The 26,859-nt window shown below is 40.2% G+C and overlaps 1 protein-coding gene across 2 annotated transcripts in view; it reads right to left on the reverse strand.

Moving 5' to 3' along the window:
• The window catches only part of PTPRO (protein tyrosine phosphatase receptor type O), a 142,460-nt gene that overhangs the window by 50,936 nt on the left and 64,665 nt on the right, over positions 1 to 26,859 (reverse strand). For both annotated transcript variants that reach the window (XM_014870063.2, XM_088164532.1), the window contains exons 2-4: positions 11,439 to 11,712; positions 2,522 to 2,680; positions 530 to 682 (exon numbers count right to left, since the gene is read on the reverse strand). In XM_014870063.2, coding sequence (XP_014725549.2) covers positions 530 to 682; positions 2,522 to 2,680; positions 11,439 to 11,712 — 586 coding nt within the window. The remainder of the gene's footprint in view (positions 1 to 529; positions 683 to 2,521; positions 2,681 to 11,438; positions 11,713 to 26,859) is intronic.

Below are 26,859 nucleotides of genomic sequence, written 5' to 3' on the forward strand. Positions count from 1 at the left end.
CCTGATAAATGTCTGTGGTCCAAGAGATTAACGAAAAAGTTTTGGGCACCATCCCAGGACCAAATTAAATTAGTTCTGGACGCTGAACAAATGCAATTTTCAGCCTTTGCAACATTGCTGTCTTGGAAATTAAAAGTTCATGCTTCAGGGCACAAACTGGCCGCCAAGTGGAGCAACTATGGCATTCTTCTGCATGATGGAAAAGTGCACAGTGAGGAAGGTCCTCTCTACAGCTCTGCTCTGATTCACTGCACAAGGAGACAGACCAACAGAGAGAGATCAATAGTCTGCTCAGTGCAGCTGCTCCTGTGGCTTAAAAATTAATTCCTAGCACAAGGCTGAGGATATCTCATGTGAAGCAGAAGTTAATTTCTAAGGAGCAATCTTTATAACAGAAACACTCCCAACAAATTTCCCTCTGCACTGTTTGCATACATGAGCCTCTCTGTGGGATCAATCCCCTCCCCACGGCAGCAGGAAAAGCAGCAATAGAGACTTGGAAGAAATGGTGTGTGAGAATTCTCTTTACCTGTCCTGTGCTGTTTGGGCTCATGCTGGACCCCACTGTATTCCACGAGCGTGCTCTTGTTGAAGGTTGCCTCTGATACCAGCTGAAATGTGATGTTACTGTAGCATATGCCTGGCAGCCAGTGATTGAAAACTGTTTTGCCTTTAAAGAAATCTGCAGAAGGTTTAAAGAGAAAAGAAGAAAGAAAAAAAAAAGGGGGGATAATAGGATAATACATCAAATGTTCACTTTCTGAAAATGCAACTGCACATGGTGAATGGGCAATGTTTTAGATGCTTAAACATTTTTTCAGCCTGCTTTGAGACATAAAATTGTAATAATTCAGTTTGCCAACACTTTTCCTGGCTGTCAAAGCCACTTTGCTACCAGAAAATAGAAAGACAAAAAAAAAAAACAAAAAAACAAAAAACCAAAAAAAGCCCAGCACAAGAAACACGAGCTGCTTTTCACTGGCAAGGGAACTGAACCTGGCAACCTGCTCCGTGTGACCCAGAATATCTCAAAGAGCATCTGACAGCTCCTGCAGACCTCTGACTGCTGCACGCAAGAGCCCCTTTGGTGCTTTGCTGAGTGAGGCACAGCGTTTGTGGAGCTGCTCAGAGCAGCAGCCCAGCAGAGCCGAGGGCTCAGCCCGTGTCCAGCACACAGCAGGGCTGAGGAGAAGCTGCCCGGGGCTCTCTGGCTGTGGGAGGGGTGTGCAGGCTCGTTAGGGAATCTCCTCCTTTAGGCTGACTCTTATTTATCAGCAGCTTTAGCCTCACAGCCCCCCCGAACCATCTATTAGCTGTAGAAGAGAGAAATTATTGCTGGTGTCCCTTTTGTTCTCTGCAAAGAGGTCACCTGTATTTTCTGCTAGGATCCAGACTTTACCTGTCCTAACTTCTGGCACTTTACAGCATTGGAAATGGGATTTCTAGCCCCACTTTGTATTGAAGCAAAGAGACTCCCAAATTCTCTGATCCCTTTCTGGAGGTGTGTATCTCCCTCTGCTGACTTAAAAGAGAGTTTCCAGTGACCAGTCTTCTATTCTGGGATCCTTAATTCAGTGCCTAAAATTCAATTCAGCACCTATTGGATTGCCCAAAGGCATTTTACTGCCACTGTGGGATGTTAAACTGTTGGAATTTCAGCGTCCAAAGGGCATGTGGGTGCCTTCCTCACCTCTTGGGGTGCTTCCAATAGGACATTTATAGTCCCTTTATATCTCTGAGACAAATGCTGTGCTTACTGCACAGTGTACTGCTATATAAAGCTATACTGCAGGGCAAAAGTTGTAAACAAATAAATGAAAGTGTTCAGTTATGAACAAATCAAAAAAAAAGCAGAATTTGCTCTTGTTTAGATCATTCAGCAGGTTAGGCTGGCTGTTTGCTTAGGCTTGACTAGACTGCTAGATTGATTGGCCCTGATTAGATTATTTTAAGAACAGTGACATTTCTATTATGCAGCAGGGTTTGTTAGCTTAGGGACAGCTCTGAATGCTGCACTGGTGTGACACTGAGCCACCAGGTCTGATCCTGTGCCAACAATCTCTTTACTCAATGGGTTTCCCTCCTCTGGGACATCCCAGAGCTTTCCCATCAGCTACAGACCAAAGGGGAAACCTTGGCCAGAGGGAAGAGCCTGGGAGTTTTTGTATGGCTTTGAACTGACACAGAAACACCAGTTCAGTCTGGCTGATTCCAGACTGAACACAAAAATCCAGACCACCAAGCCTTCCTCTAAAATCCAAAAGAAAGGGAACATCACTAGAACCAGGATTCCAGCAATTTAAAAATCCCAGGTGAATCACCAGCTCAATTCAAAGACCCATCCCTTACTTCACAATATAAAAGCTATTATATAAACTATTATATAAACATAACTATTATATAAACATAACTAAAACCACAATCATTATATAAATACATGTCAAAATCTCATCTAAGGCCACTGTTTAAAATGTTTCCAGCAGAGTTAGTATTAAATGTTGGTGAAACAGTTTCCTCCTACCTTTGTACAGCATTGTTCTGTAGTCCTTTCCTTCCCAATAGCTGATATTTACCCTGGTGAAAACATTGTATTTCTCTGGGTACTGAATTTCAAACAACACTCCTGTTTCTGGAGATGGTTTGTAATCATAGATAGAAACATTGCTCACAGGAAGTGGTTCTAAAGGATATACAAACAAAAAGGGGGAAAAAGGAAAAAAGGGCAGATTAATAGGCAAACAAAGTTCTTTGCATATGTACAACACCAATGAAAATAAATGCTTTTGTAGGGATGGCACAGCCACTCTTAAATGTACCAGGGATATTTGGGCTTCACTGAGGTGTGGGGCAAAGCTACCTGGGACATTGTCAAAGCCAGTATTTCTATATTCCCCTCCCTTCAAAGAATGCATCTTCTTAACATTTATGCTTTAACAGAAAAATTTCCATATTTGACATTTAAAAAATGTTATTATTTAAGCACTCACAGTCATCACCCCAGAAACATTTTCATCTTTAATACTTGTCAATCATGAAAAAATGCCCAGATAAAATCAACACAACACTTAAAACTGCTTGTGACTTCGGCATAAATGTAGAGCTTTTAAGATGAGCTGAGAAAATTATCAGTGTAATGGCCAAAGGAAGCTACATGAATAAAAACTTTCTATTTTGGTATCTGTAAATTTATTTCATGGGTAGTTATACAATCCTTATTCCAGCCACACGAGAGGGCCACCATCCTTATCTGTTTGTCCACATCAAACCCTCCAAAATAAAAAGTACCCACTACCATTATTTTACAGTTAAAGAACTGAGGTACAGAGAAGTAAAGTGGAAAATTGGAAAAAAATGAAAGAACTTATCTACTTTGAGGTGATTTTACTTTTGCAAATAAAAGTAGAATTTTTTAGATTTAGTTGGAGGGCTCAGGGAAAGTCTGTGCATAGGAAGGGGGTGAGTCAGGAACTGCTGCTCTAGTGCTCAGAACTCAGAGTCAGGGCACAAAAAAGAGAAAATATCCTGTGTCCTGTGTCCTGAAATCCACACCAGTGTAGCTCCATCAGCTGAGGAAAGCCATGTCAGCTCACTGCTGCTGGGAGTCTGGGTTGTTGCTGACAATAAGAGAGTCACATTTTTATTTAGCCTTCTCTATTCATAAAAAATTCCAAGAAAAACTAAAAAGACAGAACACCTTTTGTTCAATGCTTTCCTCAGCAAGAAAAAAATGACAGCAACCCAATTATCCTGTGGTTAACAGGTCCAAGCAAGGTTGTACTGTTAGCTGAAATTTGTCACAGTAAAACATTTTAATAGAAATAGTTAAAGCAATTATGCCTGCATCCTTATAAAGGATGTTGATATAGTTCTTGCACACTATAGGGATCAGATTGCAAAATTCAGGCTGTTGATTAGTTTGGCCTTACAGGACCCATTTGAGTTCAAAATTCTGCTGCCAGGAGAAAAAAATAATAAAATATTTTTCCCCACAGAGCACACAGTCACAATGGGCAAGAGAAAGAGTAGATGAAATGGGAAGATCAGTGCAGTATCAAAAGTGGAATTATCCCACAGGAGATGGAGCAGGTTAATCAAAAATAGAAAAGAAAGAATGTAGTGAAAGGGAAAACTAAATCCCAGCAGAGTATTTTCACTACAGCTTTAAGTTTCTAGATGTGATAAGAAACAGAAGAAAAAACAACTGGGGATAAAACCATAGATGCAAATAGAATCTCCCACCAACACCAATGTATTGTCATCTCTAACTGTGCCAGGGCATGGAAATGCAATAGTGTGGGATTATTAAACTATTTCTCATGGCAAAGGCACTTCATTATCTCTATCACATATATATCAGTATATTTGTACATTAACCACTTACAAAGATAAACTGCCCATCCCACAGATGCTAACAGGCACTTCAGGGATGATATCTGTGAAAATTCTGCTGACATTTCATGACAGAAATAAAGAGGAGGAAAGCAGAGCACGGGGAACAAAACCGAACCCTCTTCTTTCTGCCGACGCTCTTCCCGTGGCTTATTCCCAAATAAATAGTGGAAATGAGTGCCCACATGGCCAGAGGGCTCATATCACAGCTCCCCCAGCACACAGGAGTGGTTTAAATGTCAATAACAATCTCTAAATAGCACAGTGCTTATGTGCAGCCATCTCTCATGTGAGCGGGTGTGCCCTGGGCTTTCTCATTCACATCTGAGCTCTCCTCATTTCTCAGAGAATTACTGCAACTTTCTCATGCCAGTGATTCAATTACCCCACTTATTCCTTCCTACAACAAATCAAATAAAGGATGGAAGCTATATTCATTTTTAACCCAAATGATTTTTCCTCCTGATGCCTTGATTTAATTAACCAACAATTGAATTAAGTGGTAATCACCACAGACTCTCTTTCGTGTCGCTATCTTCCTCTCCTTGCTCGTGGCTCCTGTTAGCAGAGCTGCACGAGTGACATAATGCAATTTAAAGATTCTCCCATTATCTTACTTCCTTCAGCACCAAATCTCCACATCAAAAGCTGTTTGCACACTGTGAAATTAAAAGAAAGCTCGGCAGATAACCATCATGTTCTGTCTTTCACTTACTAACCACTCCTCGGGTTATTAAAATTAAAGAATATGTAAAATGCCACTCTTTACTATCTATATTTATAATTCTGAGCATAAACAGTCTGGTCTTTTTAATTTTACTATTTTCAGTGCTTAGGATCCAGCTTGTCAGAGATTTCAGTGGCTGTCAAGAAATAGCCAAAATAAAGTGGAACCACAGAAATATAATACTTACAGCTTTATAAAAGCTCTGTACCACATTGAAATCATATTATAGAAGGGACTTTGAGCATTTCAATGTCCTCTAATAGTTTAAAGTACCTCTTCACTTACAATCTCCTTATTTTTAGACTTGGAGATTATACTAAACACATATAGACAAGACTGCAGGATCAAGAATTGAATTTGCCATTTTTCTTAGTGTCTCAGAACCTACTGCTTATGTGGTAATTGCTCTCTCATTTTATCTGTTTGCAGGAAACTCAGCTTCTCTGTTTATCCTGGACTTTTCCAGCATTTTGCATTTAGGATATAACTTGCACTACACGAGCATCAAGATAGCATAATAAATGTGCCTAACACCTTCTTCAAATGCCCTGGAAAATTCTGAATATTACATCTCCATTAATGTCTTCAATTTGTGCCAGATGCATTAATATTTGCAATTCAGGGGGAAAAAAAATGCTGTGAAAATAAGTACCATATTTCAGTCCAAATCAATTTATTTGTAATATGTGTAGATTGGGTCACTCTACAAATTGAATTAATGATTGATTAAGGCTGTTGCTTAGAATACAGCATTACCTGTGGGACTGAGATCTCTTTGCTTCTCACACTGGAACCCAGATTAATCATTATTTACCTCCATATTGTGACTTTTATGGAAAAGATGTCCCATTAATGGAGTGACCTAAACCTCACAGGTAATTCCCTTTATTCACAGGAAGAAGTTGTGAATGATGCAATTTTCTCCCCAGGATGACACTATTTATGTGGCTGTGTGATTGCTGGGAGTAAGGCACAGCCAGGGTAAAGCTTCCATTACCACTGTAAACTTCAGGATATTTTATCTCTTGTTAAAAAGAAACCATCTTTGAGATTAAAGAAGCTGTTGTTCAATGCTTTGGGAACATAATGTTCGAGTTTATGATAGGTGATATTGTGCTATTGCTTACAAAGGGGGGATGTAAGTGGAAATAGCACCTGAGCAATGATGACACATAATGCAATTTCTACATGGCCACATAGGGTGATAAAAAGATGACAGAACCTAAAAAATAATGTTGTCACAAGAGCAAAGGCATAGCTATTGTTCTTGAACAGATTTAGGCCAATTGTTTAGATCCTCCTTACAATGCATATTACAACAGAAAATCATATGGTTGCAGTTCTCTCTGTTTCTTTGATTCTGATGAAGTTTTTTCACCCTATAAAGAGGATAACATGGTTTATTTGCTGGGAAAAGATGAGCACTAATGGACCTAGATGCTGTTCTGAGTTAAATTTCAAAGTCAGGGCTGCCACAGATCACCAGCCTTATTAAAGGTGTTTCATGTCATCCTTTAAGAAAGAAAAACATGAAGGGCTAAAGTTTCACATTTCATTAAGGAAAAAAAAACCCTCAGAAGCTCCAAGTTAAAGAACTCTGATCCATTAAAAAGCCAGAGGAAAGGACTGGACCTGCTGAATCACTTCCTGCAGCATCTGGCACAGTGACAACAGAGCATTAACTGGGTCTAGTGCCAATTACTTTGTGGGAGCTGGAGATCAGAGTCCCAGGCAGCAGCTGCTGGCCTCTCAAGGAGAATATTTTTGCAGGACACACAGAGGCAGAACTGTCCCTAAAGGGAATATATTTCACGGTCATGTATGTAAGGAACCATCAGCTTTTGAAACAATGAGACATTTTACCACTCAAAACTCCTAATCGTCAGCTAAAATAAAAGGCAGGCAGAGCTGCTCCTAATTATCATCAGAGATCCTCAGATCTGGATTTCTCCAATTCCCAGCAGAGACACGTTTCTTCTTGCAGCACACAACAGCTTTGCAATGTCCTGCTTTCCCCATTCCTTCAAATGTATAGACATTTTTTCCTTCACAATATAAAGTTGAAAGTGAATATGGTTAAAAAAAAAAAAAAAAAAGCAGCAGCTATATGGGTATGACTCACCCTGAGAAGAATAAAATAAGGCTTCAAGCTGGGAAAATGTAGGATGAGTGAGTGAGAATATCAGTCACCGATTTTACAGATGTGCCCTGTATTTATTTCATAAATTAATTTAAAATAAATTAGTAATAAGGTGGAATTTTCAGTCAATTCCAGAATTACTTCATCCCCATTGAAAAGCCAGAGCTCCAAGAGCAGAGGAAAGCAGGCCTGGTACAGTTGTGTTAGATACCAGAATTAATTCAATATTTTCCAGACTGAAGAGTGGAGGGAAGATCACTTTGACAGGCACAGAACAATTGCACTCACAGGAATCCAGCCAGGAGGGTGAGATTCTCACAGCTATTCTTGTCAAAACCATTGCAAGGATCTTTAAAAAGAAGTCAGGGTTTCTGTTTTTCTCCTCCAGTGAAATACTGAGCCCAATTTGCTGAACACAACTTTGCTACAGAATCAGAAGCAAAAAGTGCTCCTTTGTGCTAAAATTCCATGTTACAGGTTTCTCATCTAAGAGTTTTCAAGTAGTTCATCCTTTTCATCACAACAATCCGGACCACAGAGACTAAATAAGGAAATTCTACAGTTTGTGGTGTTTTGATTAACATTAGAAAACCCTGAAATTATTTCAATACATAAGCAAAACTGTGCAGTCTTGTAAAAAAGGACTAAATTAACATGGGAATTGTTGGAGTTTGTAAGTTAAGAGTCTCTCTGAATTTTTCAGAGAGAAATCAGAGTGCAGAGATTGAATTAAAACTTTTGGATGGATTGAAGTATATTAAGTGACTTAAAGCAGAGGTGTAAGTTTATGTTTTAGAATAAGCAAGCAGGTAAGAATAAGTTTTAAGTGCTTTTAGATAATAAAGGTCTCAGATATCAGTGTAGAAGTGCAAGTTCTAGTAAAGGTTGAAAAACATAATATTTCAGCAGGAAAGCTCAAAAGGAAATGCAGACATGGATGTGCATGGATGCCATGCTCACATGCAAGACAGGGAGGTGACCCAAGACACCCAGGATGGCTTCATTAATGGCAAATTGTGCCTGACCAATCTGGAGGTTTACACTGAATATGGGGGAAAAACTTCACTGAAAAGGTGGCCAGGCATTGGAAGTGAAGAATTCCACAAGAATATGTGGAGGTGGCACCTGGGGACGTGGTCTGGTGGTGAACTTGACAGTATTGGGTTAATGGTTGAACTTGGTTATCTTAGAGATCTTTTCCAACCTTAGTGATACTATGATTCTGTGTTATGGGTATATTTATGTGACATGATTTTGTATTTTTCTATGTACATATTGATGCCCAGATATTTATATGAAGATTTACACATATATATATATGCCTATATATAATGTATAAAATATCTATTTTGTTAGCTTTTCGATGCTTTTCTGGCAAGAAACCTTTAAGGGGTAAAACAAAAGCCTCCTCTTAAATGGGTTCTTCTCTTGCTTTTTCTTGCCAGTTCCCTTAGATGTAGCATATTGATGGGAGACATGAACAGAGAAAGGAAATGTCATCAGGATATAGCACTGGAAAGCAGAGGGCTTTCACAACTCTCACTGAATTCCTAAGCAGGCAATGTCTTTGAGGGACCTTGGTCTTGTTTTGATGAGCACTGTTTGGGCACACACAGCTCTGTGTAAAACTCAGATCATTGAAAGGCTGGACCTCCTCTGCAGACTGCAGGAGACCCCAAAAAAAACCTCGTGTGAGCACTGCCTTGGGAATAACCACATTGGCATCACTGCTTGATTTATTTTGTGGCAGCCTAATGAATGGGGTCAATCTGCCACTGGTAAAGCTCTCCTGACACCCATGGAGTTAGAACAGGAATTAATTTGGTACTGGCAGCTAATTGCAATGTGCCATTCTTTAATGTGTAAGATACAGATGGAATAATTTAGTTACAAGTCTTTGCATGATTAGATAAACCAAGAATATTAAACAGTCAAAGTACATAGGGCAAAAAGAAAAATAGAAATCTATTCTAATTATTATCTGCCAAAAAAAAAAAAAAAATCGAGTTGATAGTCATAAAATTAGGTAAAACAGGCAGTGGACAATACTAATAAGGGAGGGAAAAAACCCAACAAGAAACCAAATACCATCTCATGCATTTTTGTAGGGGAAACCAGGGGCCACTACAGGAGTTTTAAGATCTCTTCTCAAAACCTGAAGGGTACTGAAGCACCTTAGAAAGCCCACCCTGCCACGCTGTCCTTTCCATTCCAAATTTACTTTCAGTTCTGTAGCCTTGTGCTCCAGAAGATGAACTTGGGAGCAAAGGCTGCTGCAAGAGAGCCAGCACTCCTCAGTCTGCCTGACAGAAAAAAAAATCAGGGGGGAGATTGGATCCTTTTCTTTCCAAAGCTCACAGCTTACAGCCTGCTCCTAGAGCCCAGCACATCACCCTGCAATGCTGCCTGCAGGATTGCCCTTCCTATTCCATCAGCCTTGCTCGTCCTCTGCTGAGGCAAAACCAGAGAAACTCTTCTCTCTTTGTTACACAAAGGGCCAGAATCACTTCCAAGGATCTTTCCAAGGTCTGGGGCAGGAGCAGAGGCAGCAGCAAGGAACCCCAGGATGCTGCCAGCACACTTCCATCACACAGGTGGGGAAACCATCAAGCCTTGGAGGAGGGAGGGTGACCCAGGATATGCCCTTGGAGCTGCCAGCCTCCTGCTGCTTTTCCAGGAACACCTTGTGGAAACCCCTGAGCCAGAAATGGGGCTGGCTTTGGTGGGCTGAGTGACTCTGGCTTCCTTCTTCCTCCAGAGATTCCCTGCACAGGAGGGTGTGCACCATCTGCCAGCTTGGGTCACACCTTCCCTGCTACCAGAGACCCTCGTGGGCTCTGGAAATCAAAGGGCAATGAGCCCTGCTGCACAACTGCAAATGCAGCACCCAAAACCTGCTAAAAATGCATAGTGAGGCATTTTTTTTTCCCAGTTGTATATGACAACAGATGCTTTAGTTATTTTCTTTGAAGAAAACAAACATAAAATAGAAAATTGGATTAAAATTGCTACTTTGCTTAGAAGGTTAAAGCAGTTGAAGGAAAGGAAATTCAGGCTGCCTGAGAACCATGAAATTGTTCAGGACTTGCATTACCCAACAATCTGATCTTTTTCCCATGGGACCATTCATGGATTTCCTCATCAGGGCACAATTAAGCACACAAGGGAAGGCTGAAGAATGTATAGATGATGCAAAATCTTGTTACTCCTAAATTTTAGGCACCTCACTCAACAACTCATGAACTTACTTTAACATGCTTTGAATGCTATTACTGTGGATGGTGTTTCCTCATTGACACAATAATTCAGGCACAAAAAACCATAACCATTCCTCAAATGTAATACAACTAAAACTACCCATACAATCCAAGGTACTATTTAGGGGGAAAAAGAAAAAATCTGAAAATTAGTCTGGCTCCATCCAAACACATTTTTGTCATCTTCCAGATGAAGAAACCATTTTATAGTCTACAAATTGTTTTCAATTTCGAGGTTGGCACATGGAAGTGGTGCTAGATCAACCTCAGAGAGGGAAGCACAGCTGTTAATCTGTGCTACTCTGTATGGTGACAGAGCAGACAGAACCACACATCTCCCCCAGAATCAATGCACCTGGAAATAGGTTACTACAAATGTGTTCTCCATCACAAACACCTTCAGCTTTACTGGCAGAAATACATGGCTTTGGTGACTGGTGTCTGCTTTCCAAGTTCAGCATTGCTTCCACGTATTAGCAATCAAAGAGCAATGTTATAGCACTTAAAACAGAATAAAACTCACGATATAAGGGGAGTGGTTACATTAAAACATCAGTCAACACTTGTCATGCCCTTTACCAGATTTTTGAGACTCCTGGTTCCAAGGGTTTAGCATGAACATCTGAAAAGGGGGGTTCATCCATCACACTGTTTTAGTTTGTTACACCTCGGTGTTCAGGAAGGGTCAGCCAGGGAAAACCTACAGCCTTTCCTTTCTTTTTGCCCACACCTTGTGAATTTTCACTCACACCTTGTCAAGACTCCTTCCCTGTTCTCACACAGGGGATGCATCTTACACACAAGCAGGACCCACTGGAAAAAAACCCAACGACCACCCAACCTTCTTCACAGGAAGAATCATGGGGGATAAAAGCCACACACACAGACAAGAAACAGAAATAAAGAGGAAGGAGATGTTACTTACTGGTTAGCACAGTGATTGATCTTGCTGACTTGGAAACCATGTTTGAGTTCACTACCAACAGAGTCACTATGTAATACAGGCCATGGTATTTGGCATTAAAAACCACAGGGGCAGGTAAAGTGCTATTGAACTCGTCGAACTGGAAGAAGTAATTCTTGGATTCTCCAGCTATCTTCACCACATACACAGAAGATGAGCTCACCACATCTGCTGCTTCCAGGGACACAACGATACAATTGTCTTCTCGGACAGCAACTTGGAAAGGCTCTGCATTCTACAAGGCAAGGACAAAGAGCTTGTTGAAGTAAAATCTGGTATTTGACTTCCACCTATTTCCCTTGTTATTTATAAGATATTCATGCTATATTTGCAATAAAGTTACATCTTGTATTCTACAGGAGAGTTAGCATTGAACAGGAGCAATGATTTCAGGCTACAATTCTCAGTCAGCCAAAGTGCACAGGTATCTGATTATCAGAGCCTGTCTCTCTGCAGCAGAGGCTGGGTCCTGCTGGGCATTTCCTGATACCCCAGATACCCCAATCCTTACATCCTGAGGAATAAAGCCCCTGTCATCCTTTCATGAGGAAAGGTGGAGCAGAAGAAGGATGAGATTGTAAAGGGTATCAGAGGCAAGAGGATTTCCAATAAAGCCTCAAAGTCATTTAAATCCCCTGAAAAAGAGGTGATTAAATCAAGACTCTTTTATCTTGCAGAAACAGGATCATATATTCTTCAATGCAGTATATTCTGAAAGCCTACAACTGAAGAATAATTTTTGGTACTGCCTAAGCTTTTCCAAATATTTCAGCAAGTACCAAGTGACAAGCAGCTCTCACCATGATGTCCATAGTTTTGGCTGGCACTTTTCATTTCCTAAGCTACAGCATTTAATTTCCAATATTTCTTTTCTTAGTAGTAGAGAGAAAGGAGCAATTTAAACTTGTTTTCATGTATCATGAGTGTGTTAAGCCATTGCCAGCTGAAAACACTTTCCTTTTTATTAATTTCAAACCAGCCATCAGGAGCATTTGATCTCTGTAGGAATTTCATAACAGATTCATGCTAATTAATGAGAAGGAAAAGTTCAAGCTTATTTTAAGAGTTGCCTTTTTGTTTATCAGACCACACCCCAGCTTACAATTTTTTTACCCTCCCATGGAAACTGTAATATCTGGTATTTTCAGTTCCCAACTCCACAGTATTTTTTTCCCTGCATATTTCACAGACTGAGAGCTCTCATGGAAAGGTGGAAAAGCAAGGGGAGTTTGCAGCTTCTTCAATCAAGTTGTTCCTTTACCAGAGAGGGCTAGAGACCTCCATCAGAGATTAATTCTAGCAGCCTGACTACCTGCTCTTTTCTTGTGGTTTTGTTTAGTGGGAGTTCTTCCATGAAAACAATATTTCTGGGATTTATGCTGCAAGAACCAGGATCCCTATTTGAAATTCACATGTATGGGGTTGCCAACTCTTGGCATTCAAAAAAATCCCTCAAATAAAACAAAAAAAAAAAAAATAAAAAAAAAAATCAAAAGACAAAAAAATCAAACAAATAAAAACCAAAAACAAACAAACAATCAAAAAATCTCACAGCAACAGAAATAAACCCACCAAGGATGAATAATTGGTTCTAGGAGTGTAAGATTTAAAACAGCAGCAGTTTGTCTTTACATGTATTCATGGTATTTTCACTGGGCTTTGACATTTACAGTTTCCCTAAGGTTGTACCACCCTAGAGGCAAAGCCACAGGCTTGACAAAAGGCCCCAAACAAACCCACTCCTCTCCCCAACAGCAGAACAAGGCACAAAGCACACAGCCAGTCCAACCCAAATAGGATAACCTGTCTAGACACCTCCAAGCCTGAGATTAAAAACAGAGGCAATTCAACTTCAGCTGCTGCTTTGAGGTTTACTTTAGTTAGTCTTTAAAAAAAAAAATCGCTTTTAAGTTGTTAAAATTGTATCTGCCAATGTTATCAATGGGAGAATATTTTGGTGTGGAAGTCTGGGTAATTTTTCACAGATGGCAAAGCAATTGTTCCAAAAAGTTTATAATGTAAGACTACAAATACATAAAGGCTTCCATGTGTTTTTCTCAGCCTCAGCTGAATTCAACAGGCTTACCCCTGAGCAGATCAAAATTCTACATTTCAGGTGGTTGTATTTTGCCTTAAATCCCAGTCTAGCACTTGGATTCACACAGACTCAAACATTTAACTGAGGATTATGCTGAGATCTGGTCAAAACCAAGCAGAGGTTCTCTTATCCTTCTTCCTCCCTATTTTCTTTTCACTAAGAAAATGTGGAATCCATCCTACTTCAGCCCTCCTGGTGTGGGAAGACAGGAGAAGGAAGGCACAGGTGAGCTGGCTGTCCAAAAGCACATATTCTATCACAGAAACCATGGTTGTCTTCCAGCAGGGTTATTTCTACACACTGAGCTTGAAGTTCCTGTATAATCCCACAGAAAAATGTGAGTTTTGCCCTTCCACAGACTCACATTTGAATGCTTCACTAGAGGAAAAAGAATGGTGCTGTGTCTCAAATTATTCCAGCTTTCCCTTGGTCTTGGCACTGAATTGCACAGCACTAACTCCCCGTGCCCACCTGGCTATGAAGAGCCAGCCAAAAGTGCCAAATGAATTTGTATGTGCCAACAAACAGTGCAAAGCAAGTTCCTTAGAGCTGGTTGTACTGGAGATCATTTGCTGTGCTAATCAAGTACAGCTGGAAATTAGGCATATAATTGCAGAGTCATGGACATTCCTAGGATATAATTAGATGTTTTCAGAGAATGCTCTTATGGGTTGTGATTTCACTCTTTGATTCTTGCATGGGTACTGCATTAACCATGATGAAGACCATACTTTTATTTTTTTTTCCCCCTCAATGTTTTCAGGAATCCACAGCAAGCACCATTCAGCAAATGATTCAGGAGCCTTCTTCACCAGCTCTCACACAATTAACACAGAATAATTCTCACACGATAGAATGCCTCTGCTGGCTAAACAAAACTCTCAGACATTTGCTATTGTCACCTATGACACCTGTCTGGGGTAAAGAGCTTTTTTTGAGTGCTCTATCACCTTAAGCACGTGGGGATTGTGAAATGTCAGCCTCCCTCACCCCTGTGCCTGTGTCCAGGTGCTTTGGAAGCTCTGCTGCCACGATGCATTTTTTAGCAGCCACGTGTCCCATCCAGCTGTGCCCATCTCCAGGAAGCATCCCTGTCTACATGGCCCCTTTCCAGTGAGTGTGCCCCTCTTCCACCTCTGTGTGCTCACAGGCTTTCCAGCTGCTGCATGCACAGGACACATGGTTAGTGGGAGATATCTGTTGTTTATTATCATCCACTGGCTCTTGAAATAACTTTTAGCCTTTAGTTTCATCCTCTAAGGCTGGAGTGGCAGATAAGAGATCAATAAAAAAATTGGCAATTAACATGTCATGAGACAAAATCATTTATCTCCTTTGGAATATGGATTTCACTTGGGCAATATTTTAAAAGAATGGACCATTCTGGTCATCCTTCTTTCAAGTTGTACAAGGTCAGGGTTACCAGCCAGCCCTGGGCTTGTGATTTTGAAAAGAAGGCTGAGAAAAAAAACCTGAGTATTTTCTCTAAGCACCACTGGAAGTGACAAACGTGCCCCACTTAACTAGACTGTAAAGCCAGTGTGTCTTAAGACTGACAGCATCAGTATGGTAAATACACATTTCATTACTTCTGGTCAGCTACCTCCAGGATTTAATTTGCTGGTGTCACAGCTTGAGAGGCTGTTTCATGCCTGTGGGGAAATTTGGCAGGGCTTATGCATTCAGAACCAAATTATTAGCTCCAACTTCCTTCCTAGTTTATTATTACAAGCTCGTGCCACGGTAAAGCACTTAGAAGAAAAAAAAAAAAAATGAAAGGAGGGGGGAAGTAAATCTCACAGTGTGATGCCTGTTCACAGTCATTTCCAGCACAGGGATGAGTCATGTTAGTGGAATTTCCAGCCAATAACCAGGTCCCTATTAAAATTAAAAGGATGGAGAGGCAAGGAGATATACAATATGTCAAATAAACAATATCCAAAGAGTAATAAGAAAATAGATGGTGTGCAGCAGAGCTCAGAGTCCTTTTTCCAGAAATTTATATCCTTGATTTATTTTCATATCACAGAATGAGTTTTACACACGAGGAAGAGATCTAAGTCACAAAACAACGACTAATTTTAAGTACTCTAGGTTCTGAATGTCTCATTCTGAAACACATTGTGCCAGAACCCAATTACCAGAAGTGCAAGTAGTTACAAGTTCTGCTGACTTTAAAGGAGCTGTGGCCACTCATCAGCTCTGTAAAATTAAAGTACCAGTAACTGCATCTCATTATCTAATGCCAGACAAGTGGAACTAAAATCTCAAACAAATCTGACTCTTGTAAGAGCTTTTACAGAGTAAATCCTGCAGCATGATAGAATTTTTAGAGTGGGCATCTGAAATCCCAAAGCAGGAGCAAATTTTAAAGCCATGAGGATCTATTTCTTAGGTACCACAGTCACCACCTACTGAATGATGTTGGACAAAAATAACATCCATGCAAGCACAAGAAAATATTGAACACTATATCCAGACCTGTTGGATAAAATACTGGCAATTTCCTGAGTGATTCTACTGCACTCAGATATATTTTGTCCTGGTGGCCAATAATGCTAATTTCATTTTAAATCATATAATGACTCATTCTCACCACGATTCATCTTACTTAATCTTAGGTACTTCAATGGAATGACTAAGCCAGGATGACCTTTTCAGCCAGAATACCTGTGGAATCATCTAAGACTGCAATTATTTTTGAAAATGCACTAAACGGCCAAAGGGCTGATGGTCTCAGCTTGGCAATATTCCTGCAGTCACTGGGTGCAGGGAGTCCAGGCCTTACAAAAAAAGACAGCACTCTGCAGTCTTGCAGTGGTACAACCACAAAAAGCACGTAAGAAATAAAAAGTATTGCAAAATATACTTCCTTGGAATTGCTAGCAATCATTATTAGCTCCTGGAGTTTAAACAAAATAGGTAAAAACTCCCTTAAAATAACTTTGGGAATTGAATCCTAAGCTTTTCACATGTCCCAGTGAATTCTAGAGCAGGCACAGACCTGAGTGCTGACTGCAAGAGGAAAGGATTGTTTGACATGATCTTCAAAAGTGTGAACAAAAATGTTACATACAGCCTTCTCACAAAAATGTACAGAGTTTTGGAAAAGAAGGATATTTATTTCTGAGGCTTTTGTTTTTATCTACACTTTCCCACAGGTTGTGTAAAGATCATCCCTTAACACTCTTCAGAAGAAATACTCCATGGGAAAAAAAAAATGCAAATCTGTATAGTTAAGATTTTCCATGCAAAAAGGAATATTTTTAACATGTAAAAAGATAGCAAAAGCTGCAGTTCTCAATAATTTATGGCTTGTGATTCAGGTTAGCACATAATTTCTGGCATTCTGCTCTATGAATAGTGTCCTCAGCCCTGTTGCTATTCTGAGTCTCAAAAAGCCAGTAATAACAATCCACTGGTCATATTTTATAAATGAGCTTCCACATTTCTTTGCTCTGGGAGACAGCTCCAAAGGGACAAGTATTTTTTTCTCATCTCTGCCCACAAATGCAGAACATGGGGGTGGGATTTTTTTTAAAGCAAACATCATTATGGTCTGTACAGCCCACCGTGTTTTGCTGCCATTCTGAAGTTAATAACCTGGAAGGAAATATTTCCTCACACAATCAACTGCTACTACGACAGCATTAAGTAGATTCCAGAATGCTAATTTCAGTAATAATATTAATATCTTATGTATCTCACTGTTAACATGTCCAATACTTGATAAATTATTGCTAAATATATACTTCTAGCCCATCTTTGTAATGCAGAGGGCAAAACTCAAGCACAGTGATTCAGAAGCCTTGATGTTAACAAAGTTTTAAACTGAGTTAGGACATCTAGGATGGTATTTCTCCCTGTTATTGATCCTGACTGTACATGTGCACCCCAAATACAACAGCAATTCATACCCAGGCAGATACAGTTTGGTTTCTCTCCACCCTAGATTTTTAGCTTTTCCCTAGTACTAAAATTAAGTTTAAAAGCATAATTCTGCTGAAAGAAAAAAATTATTTTGGTTCCCTTCCCCAACTCAGATCTTTACAGAGCCTCTGCAATTAAAGTTTAGCCATCCCTTGTGGATGTAGCCAAACACATGCCAGATGAACCTGATGCTTTAATTAAAATGCATCTTCCCTCTTGAGCCTCTATGTGAATAACAGAAAATTAAAAAGGGCACAGGGAACATATCACATTGCCTCAAATCCCTTAATTCTAGCAAAATGGCCTTTCTCCAGTCAATCCTTGTTCTCTGGGACAAGAATGAGAGCAAATTCCTGCCTGAACCAATGGTAAAAATGATCAGAGCTGAACATATGCCAGGTGGGAGGGGTTGGTAAATTGCTAAAAGAATAAATAGGGGGGAAGGAAGAGAAAGATAAATTCCACATTATCCTAAGAACATACACACTCTCCAGCCATTGGGAGCTCTCACAGCAGAGCATCCACTGGGCAAAACATCTGCAGCTGCAGTTCCTGTGCAGCCCAGGAGCAAGGAGGAACAGATCACCTCATGACAAGGCTGAGTGAGAAGGCAGAGCGAACAAATGAGTGATAAATTAGGGTGGATTTTGAAGAATTCGATTTTTAGAAAGATCCTTCTCTCTCTCCTTCCACGGTGAGGAATCTCTGAGGTACATTGCAGAGTGCCCTGTTGGAAGGTGAGAAGCAGCACTGGAGATGTGGGTTTTGGGGATGAAGGACAAATTCCTTCATGCTGTTCAGTCCTTCTGCTCCAAAATTGTGGATTTACCTCTGCCAATAATGAAAGTTTATAATAGAAGCTTGGGATGCTGAAACAGCTTCTGAACAGCTACTGATGCTGGAAGGTGACTCTAGGAAGTTACCCAGAAAATTCCTGATGTTCAGTGGAATGGGAAGGCTGATACTGCATCATGAGAAAACCATTCCAGCAGGGTTGTGCAGCTGGAATGGACTGGACTGGAGCCAGGAGAACTTCATACTACAAGCTTTGGCAGGTGATGGATCCCAGAAAACTGGGATTTTTGAGCTTTCTGTGCTTTCTGACACTGACCCCCTAGAGAACAATGCTTTTGTCCTGAAGCCTTAGAAAAGGCTTCCAAATTTGAGTGATGGAGTCAGAGTCACAAGTGTATAACTAAAATAGAGGTGTGTGATTTCACATAGTGAAGGATTTTAAATTTAAAAGTTTTAAAATATAATAATAGGTATAGGACAAGATGGAAGATTTTTGGTGTTGTCTCCTCTCTGTCTTCTTCCTTCTTCATGATTTCAGGCAGTAGTTTCTGGTTGGACAGTCAGTGCTGCACTGCAGGTCACAGGAGTTTGGTTACTGGGTCAAAAGTATAAATAATATAGGTGTTAGTTCTTTACTGGACTGTTTAGCTTTAAAAGACCTTGTAACCAGCTAAATTCAGCTCCATTTTGCTCACTTTTAGCTGGTAGCTAAAAGTATTCTGTACTTTCAATAAGATTTAATAGATAACCAAGTCCAAACACACAAAAAAATTTGTCTCCTTCATGTTTTTAATCCTGACTCTAAGTAAAGACAAAAAAAAACCTACAAACAAGCCACTAATTTAGAACAAATACCACGTTTATAGGCAGATAGTATGACAGAGGGGTAGAGACTGACCTGGTGGGTGGAAAATGCTCAATTTTGAATGGATGGAGTGCACACACACCCTTCATATGTGCACAAGTGAACGAGTTCTTAAAGGCAGGGTGCAAAGCTTTGCTTCTTGCATTATCTATAAAGAGCACAGCTGGGAGGAAGTCAAGAGTTCTCACTTGTCAGAGAAATTGGAGACCAAAGTGGTTATCAACTTAATTTGTAATCACAAAGCAATGTAAGGGAAAATGGTACAAGAGAACAGGAGAACTTTCTCTTCCCCCCGTGCTGATCTATAATAAGAGAACAAACTAGACACAATGAATTTATTTGTAGATAGGGGCTAGTCCAGAATCCTAATTCTTTGTTCCATATCTGCAAATGTTCTTCGAGGGGATTAGGCACCACAGTAACCCTTAAGTATTTTCAGGATTCTGAGACTACTAGAGAGGTTTTGAAATTTGAAATTGGGATGTAGTCACCAAAGAAAACAAAACAAAACAAAAAATCCCCCCAAAAAACACAAAAAACCAACCAACCAAAAAAAAACCCCCACCAGTTCCAAATCTGGCTTTGTGGCATGAAGAATTCAGAGGCAGATGTGGGGTAGATTTGTCCCCATCTAAGTCTGCTGACTTCACTTTGGTCTGGTGCTCACCTTAAACAAATGGTCTGCCTTATTGCTGTCAATTTTTTATCATCTCCTGCCCCTCAGCTCCCCAGAAAAAAAGCTGCAAGCACTCACCACCCTTTCTTCAATGGTCACAGGAGTCATGGCATGGTCTGGAAAACCTAAGTCTAAATCCAGATCAGCAGTTTTCATATTCTGTGCTTTCTACCCTTCTTCCCTGAGCCATAACTGCAATGTGGCTATGGCTATCCCTGAAAGATTGTTTATTCAGGTTCAAGTACAGGTTTATTTTGTTTTCAGACCCAAGTGGAACTTGATGTTCTGCACTTTGATTACCTTGTGGTGTCCCTGTGCTCTCTAAACTGGCAAGAGAAGAAGAGACAAGCTGCTGAGATTTTCTCTTGTTATTAATCTATAGCTTCTGCAGATGAATGGTATTCTTTCCTGCTAAAGTATTTGCTGTGGTAAAGTGTGTATGTGTGTGTGATTGATTGTTTTGCTTGGTTGGGGTATTCTTTTGCTTTTTTCTAACCTGTGCTCAAAGGGAAGCAAGCTGACAGTGCCATTTCCCTGATTACTAGCAAGAGATGAGCTCTGTAACTCTTTGTACAGCACAGGGTCAATTGCAAATCCACACAGAACATTTCAACTGTAGCCAGCAGAGCCTGATTTTCAATTCATTTCTAGTGTGGCTTTAGGCTCAGTTCAGCCATTTGTACTGATCTGATCAGTTCATAGCCACAGCAGAATGCTCTGTCACTGCTGCTGCTCAGAAGTCATGAACATTCCCAAAGCCTAATGCTGCAAAAGCTCAGGACCTGTCACTGCCACCTTGCCCTGCAGGGACAGCTCCAGCAGGATTTATTTGGCTGTAGTGTATCAAGCATTTCGTTTTTAGCACTACTGCCACGGGCTGACTGGAAGTGAAAGAGAGGAGTGAATACAAAGAGCTCAGGAAATGGAGCCAGGACCCTCAGCTGCTGAAAATCCTTCAGGATGTAAGAGAGCCACCCCACCTGCCCAGGGACAATGACTGCTGCTGCCTAAATGAGGAACCTCAAAGACTTGCTGGCCAGAACTTTTGTGATGAGACTTCTTTACTTAGTGTGGGATTAATCCGGCTTCATTCTATCATAATAAAAATTGGGTGTGTAGACAAATCTTATCATCTAGGTTCCCTCTGTGCTCTGTAGGGAGAGACTGATCTGAAGAATTCCGTTTACCCACTTAATCTTAAACAAGCTGCCTTCTGCAGATGCTTGTCTCTCTCTGTGCACCTTCCATTTAAACACCAAGAGCCAGATGAGACCAGAAACAGCTGTGCATGGTATGGTGGCAGCTGCAATTCAGATTTCTAAAGTCATTTTTTTATGTATTATGGCTCCTAGTCTTTTTCTGTCCAAATTGATACGATAAGGTTTAAATTTTGTTTAGCTATTCTCTTTTTCAGCAGTAAAAAAGTGCATGATGGCCGTGACTGAGCAAGGAAAATAACTCTAGGCACACAGAAGGTCCAACTCAGCAAAAGATGTAAGCGTGCCCATAAATCCCTTGCCTCTGTGACAAAGAATCAATCAGGAGATCAAGGTCTCTTTTCTGGAGCTGCCAAAGAGTGATAACCCCCTGAAACTTCCTTCTAATTTGTTTTGAGTCTTTTATGAAGTGGGGTTGCTAAAAAGTCATTCAAAGAATAATAAAAGTCTTGGTCTCTTAGGTGATGCTGAGCCTCCTGCTCTGCAGGTTTAGTGTTCTCCTCACAGAAATTTTTATTCCTTGCTGTGGCCATGTGGTTTTTACACTTGGCAGCTATTCAGTGGCCAACAGGGATGCAGTCAAACCACTACAAATACATTCATCAGCCTAATATGTCAGGCTGAGGTAGCTCAGCAATAATGGTATGGAGAGCATATACATTAAATTTCTGTCTGGTTTGGCAGCTACCTACCCTGCGAGTGCAGAATTGAAAGAATTAAATCTTTGCCATTAACTTTCTTTTATATATTTCTCTTTTAATACCTGACAGAGCTTTTCCCCAGGCATGACAATGGCTAGCCAGGCAAGAGAAGGCTTAATAAACTGAGAGATGAAATCAGCTGAGAAAAGGCCGTGTGGAAATCAGCAATGAGAAATCTGCTCCCCACAGTGGAATTGAGTGTGAAACAAAAATATAAATTTTCAGAATGCTGTTTCCTCATTTTAACTCAGGATGCTAAACCTCTGTAGTGTCATCTGAAAGGGATGAATTTATAAACAGCATGTCCTTAAATGAGTCAACATGACCTTTCCCAGACATACACCACAGTAAATATTTACTGAGCTTTATTTCATAGGCATTAACTCATTGCTAATACAAAAAGCTTTCAGGCTGCTAGACAATGCAATCTGTAATCCTATCATTCTGACATTTAAGAATATGCTCAGCTTAAAAGTGATAGTGATTTTCTTTCTTAGTTAGCTTCTAGATATGACTTCACCATGTATTTGTTTATGCTGTAATTTTTTTTTCCATTTTGTGAAGTATTTTTGTTGCCATTGAAAGGGAAAGATAAGGATGAAGGATGATGACATGGATTTTTTCTTTTGTCATCTATTTATCTCACAGCAAGTGGTGCTTCCATACATAAGCACTGGCCATTTTGCATTATACTAATCCAGGCAAAAATACATTTAGCTTGATTGCCATTTGCAGGTCTTAGTGTGGTAATTTTTCAATAACTGCAGCGTACATATACAAATATCTCTCATCTCATCAACTCCTGCACTTAAATTCATGCAATACATACATTGCCTAAGGTCTTACCCAACTCTTTGACTGAACCAAAATATTTTTCATGATCCTCCTTGGAGCACAACTGCCTGTAGTTTAGAATTACAAAACTGATGTGGCTGATTTTTCCTAAATGTGACCATAAAAAGTCACTAGGAAAGATTTGTAAATGTACATATTGTCCTATAAAGCAGATAAATGTCTGAAATATCCTTCAAAAAAAATAGAATTGGACATCAAGGTATTTTTTATGTTGAGTTAAATGTGCACCCTTAAACCTCTCCACCTTCAGAGCACAGTCCTTCATGTACAACAGAAAGGTGGAAGAAAAGGCACTGACAGCACTGAGCCCCTGTGGAAACAGGAGCAGCTTCATCTCCAAGCCAAATGAGTGGTTTCTCTTAGTTATTTATAGCTCTCTTAAATTTTAATTACTTTATTTACTTGTTCTCTGCCAGGTCCCTACTGACAGCATTCAGTTTTCCCTCCTCTTCCACTCCAGAGCAATAAAAGCTCTTTATTATCACTCTCACTCTGCAATGTGATTTCTCAGCTCAGGCTCACTCTGGATGCAATTTTTTGCCACCAAACTCAGGTGCCAGGAGAGCCAATGGACAGAAGAACACTCCTGACCAAGCTGTCTGCCCCAGCCTTTAGAAATTTAAAGCAGCAGAGAAGGAGTGAGGCTGGTGTTTCTTTGGGGTTCTGCTCCTGTGATGATTTCTCAAGTGATGAAAGAAGTGGGGAGAACACACAGAAGAATCCTAAGGTTTAGTGAGTCATGGAGTTTTCTGTCCACCCCCCAGATTTCAGAGGAGAAACTCATCACCCAACAGCACCCTGAGCTCCCTGCAATTCACAGCAACAAAAGTTCCATGCAAGCTCCATGGCTTAATGAAATATCAGCCCTGATAGACTCTGCACTCTCTGAGCTCAAGCACCAGGCAAAACTGACTGAATTAAATTACCACGAAGATTAGAACCATAAACACAATCAGCTGGCATAGCTCAGTCTATAAACAAAAAACGTATTTACCTATGGCAACAAAATTAGCCCTGCTGTCCTTATCTCTGCTGCTGCAAATACTTACAGCATGCATGTGAAAGTGAACATTCGTGCTTGCACTAAGTATTTGCATGTTTATGAACAAACTGTAATCAGTTTGACAGTGTTCTTTTCTCTCACTTTATTAGCCCTGTAAGCTCTTCATTCAGTCCTCACACTCCACATACCAAAAGGGCAGACAGAGAAAAACATCAACATCCTTGTAAAGCTGCACACAAGCACTGAATATCTACATAAACAAGAAAATTAGACCCAAAGACTAGAGACCATGCTCCAAAGAGCAGCCATGTCTTAGCATTGGCCATGGTAAAAAAAAAAAGCTGAGGAAATCTTGGATTTTTTCCCCCCATTTTTTGTCTCTACTTGAAAGAGGGGAAATAGAGACATGCATGACTGATGGTAATGGAAAACCTATTTGTGTCCAATTCACTGGAGAAACAGCACAAGGACATATCATCCTTGGGAAATAATTTGTCCTGTACTCCTTGAGCCAGATGAAAATCCCATTATGTACAAAACAACAGGTGCAGATGAATACAGATTGGGGAGATCTATTATTCTCTCCATGCCCTATCTTGGTGTAACCTCTCTCACGAAAAAGGCCTCACACTGTCACAAAGTGTGACTTTTCCCACTAGCCTAGAATAGAATTGAAAGTGCACAGCAGCACTGAGGAGTCATTCACGACGAGGGCTCTTGCTGTGAAACAAAACTGGCACAAGCTCCTGGAGCCTGCAGCAATTAACGAGTGTGAAATCCAAAGGTCCGCAGGGCAAAAATAGAGAGGAACAGCCACACCTCTACAGCCCTGCCTGGCTTTGCCATTCACACACAGCTTTATGAGCACAGAACAGTCCCATTCCCTCAGGTGAGGCTGGTGCTGATGTATTTGAGCTGCTCAGAATTCTCCTGTTCCCAATTATTGCCACTCCATGCAAGGCACTCTTATCTCAGACACTGCTCGTTACTCCTTCCCTAACCTGACAAGAACTTTGTGGAGGAACTGAAGATTTTGGAGATCTAAAGAATGGTTATGAAGTGACACGGGTATGAGATCAAATCTAAGTTTTTTTCCTCTTGCAGTGCTAAGGAAAAAAAAAAAAAAAACAAAAAACAACCAAAACCCACAAAAACCAGGCCCAGTAGTGTCCACAGTGCAGGAGAGAGCACTGGAGCCTCTTCAGCCCACAAGCCATTGTGCTGCCTCTAAATTTTAAGGGTCTACAGAAGAACTCCATCTTCAATATCAAATTGAGTAATAAAAGAAAAAAAAAAGGAAAAAAAAAAAGAGGAAAAAAGGAAAAAAAAAAGAGGAAAGAAGAAAAAAAATGCTTTGAGACACCATTCTTGGTTGAAACCTGCTACAATCACATTACAAATAATCCATTCCAAATACACAAAATTATGGCTCTGCCAGGAAAAAAGCTGTTTGCATCTACACATGGTAAAACAGAAGCTGGCAGGTAAAGACCATGCTGGTTTACTGAACTGTACTAGAAAAGCCAGGAGCTCTCACTCAGATGCAGATCAGAAAAACACAGTTGTCAAACCTGGCCTGAATGTAGCTGATGTTAATGTTGATTTATGTTTGTTAAGAGACCTCAAGTATTTCACCTGAAGCTGAAAAACTTGGATGTTATTCTATTCACACGTAGATTTTGAAAAATTATTGTGAATAGATTTGATTATTGTGAATGTATTTGATGCCCACATCTCACGTGGTTGGTTTTGGTTTGTTTCATTGTAAGTATTTCATGTGAGCTAGTCCTGAAAATTTCAGAATGCTTTAGCAAAAGCAGCTCAAGAATGAGAAGCTAGGGAGAAAGACCAAGAGCACAGATAGAATAATGATTATAATTCAACCAAAACTCCTCAAAGGGCAGAAGAAGCTATAACTGTGAGAACTAATTGAGTTGATTCCACTTACACAAAAAATGATAAGAAGGATTTTGTACTGGTAAGACAGAGGGGTTTTTTTAAAGAGGGATTTAATTAAAAACCCATCAGATTTTATTTTTTTTTCTTTGAAATTTTAACTGTCAGGCATCATATCCAAAAGAAAAAAAAACAATACCATCCAGGAAGTAATTACCTGCACTAAGTGTGCTGTTTGACTTCTTTCCTGCTACAGGGATCTCTGGCAGAAGGAGAAACCAAGGAAATTGGGGGAGAAGGGGGAAAAAAATTGATTCAATAATTTAAGAGGCTAAATACATTTTCCTGTGTCTCAATGAACACGGGGAGGGATCGTTGTGCAGGTTGGGAACTGCAAGGTCCATTTTAGTGAGCCTGTGTCATGTTGGAAACTGGAGGAGCAGAAGGGGCTTGACACAAAATTGTTGGCTGTGAGTAACAACCCCTGGGGCTCCTCAGAGCTTTTATTGCACCTTGGGTGATCCAATCTGGGGCTTGCCCAGCTCTGCCCTCCCCTGCTGGCTCCAGTTCAACACCACATATTTGTTTGTCACTTTTCAAGGTGGGTGCATTGCTTACATTCTTAAGAGCCCTGTTTGTAAAATGTTTTATTTCTCCCACTTTGGTTTAGCCCAGCTCCTGTTATCATAGATGATTAAGAGCTGAAGTGAACACTTAATATTTAAAACACATTTCCTGTGTGTTTTGATGATGTCAGCTTTCATATTGAATCTCTTCACTGGGATTATCCTGCACAGAGTAAGGTTTTATCCTTTCCACTCAATACTTTCACTACCATTATTTGATGCCACTCTTTCCCATTACCTGCCAGTAGAAATACCTATTTCTGCTTCTTCCCCTACTGCTCCCTGTAAATTATACTGTCTTGCCATCAATAATGCCTCCTTCCCTAGAGGTTTGTAATAAATCTCAACAGCTTCTGTCAATTTGCTTCATGTACATATTTAAAAATTATATAAATAGGAAGCATATTTCATATAAAACTTGCATATGGTTTGCTCTTATGTTCCTCACTTTTAAAATTAACTTTAGAAAACCAGAAACAGAAGAGTTTTGCATCTCCAACCAATTTATCTGTTGCATTCTGCAGTCCCTCTCTCTTTCTTCTGTATTGGTTGGGTTTTTCTTTTTTTGTTGCTCCTGACTGATGGGGATTGGTGCTGTTCCTGTGGAGACAAAGCTGGTTAGCTCTCCCTGCTCCTTCAGCCTGCATTGCAGTCATCCAGCACAGCTATGGGATCATAAATCTATTTTAATTTTCATTTTTTTGCTCCCCAAAAGGATTT

The sequence above is a fragment of the Sturnus vulgaris genome, chromosome 5, assembly GCF_052056855.1.
Source record: "Sturnus vulgaris isolate bStuVul1 chromosome 5, bStuVul1.hap1, whole genome shotgun sequence".
Classification (NCBI taxonomy): domain Eukaryota; kingdom Metazoa; phylum Chordata; class Aves; order Passeriformes; family Sturnidae; genus Sturnus; species Sturnus vulgaris.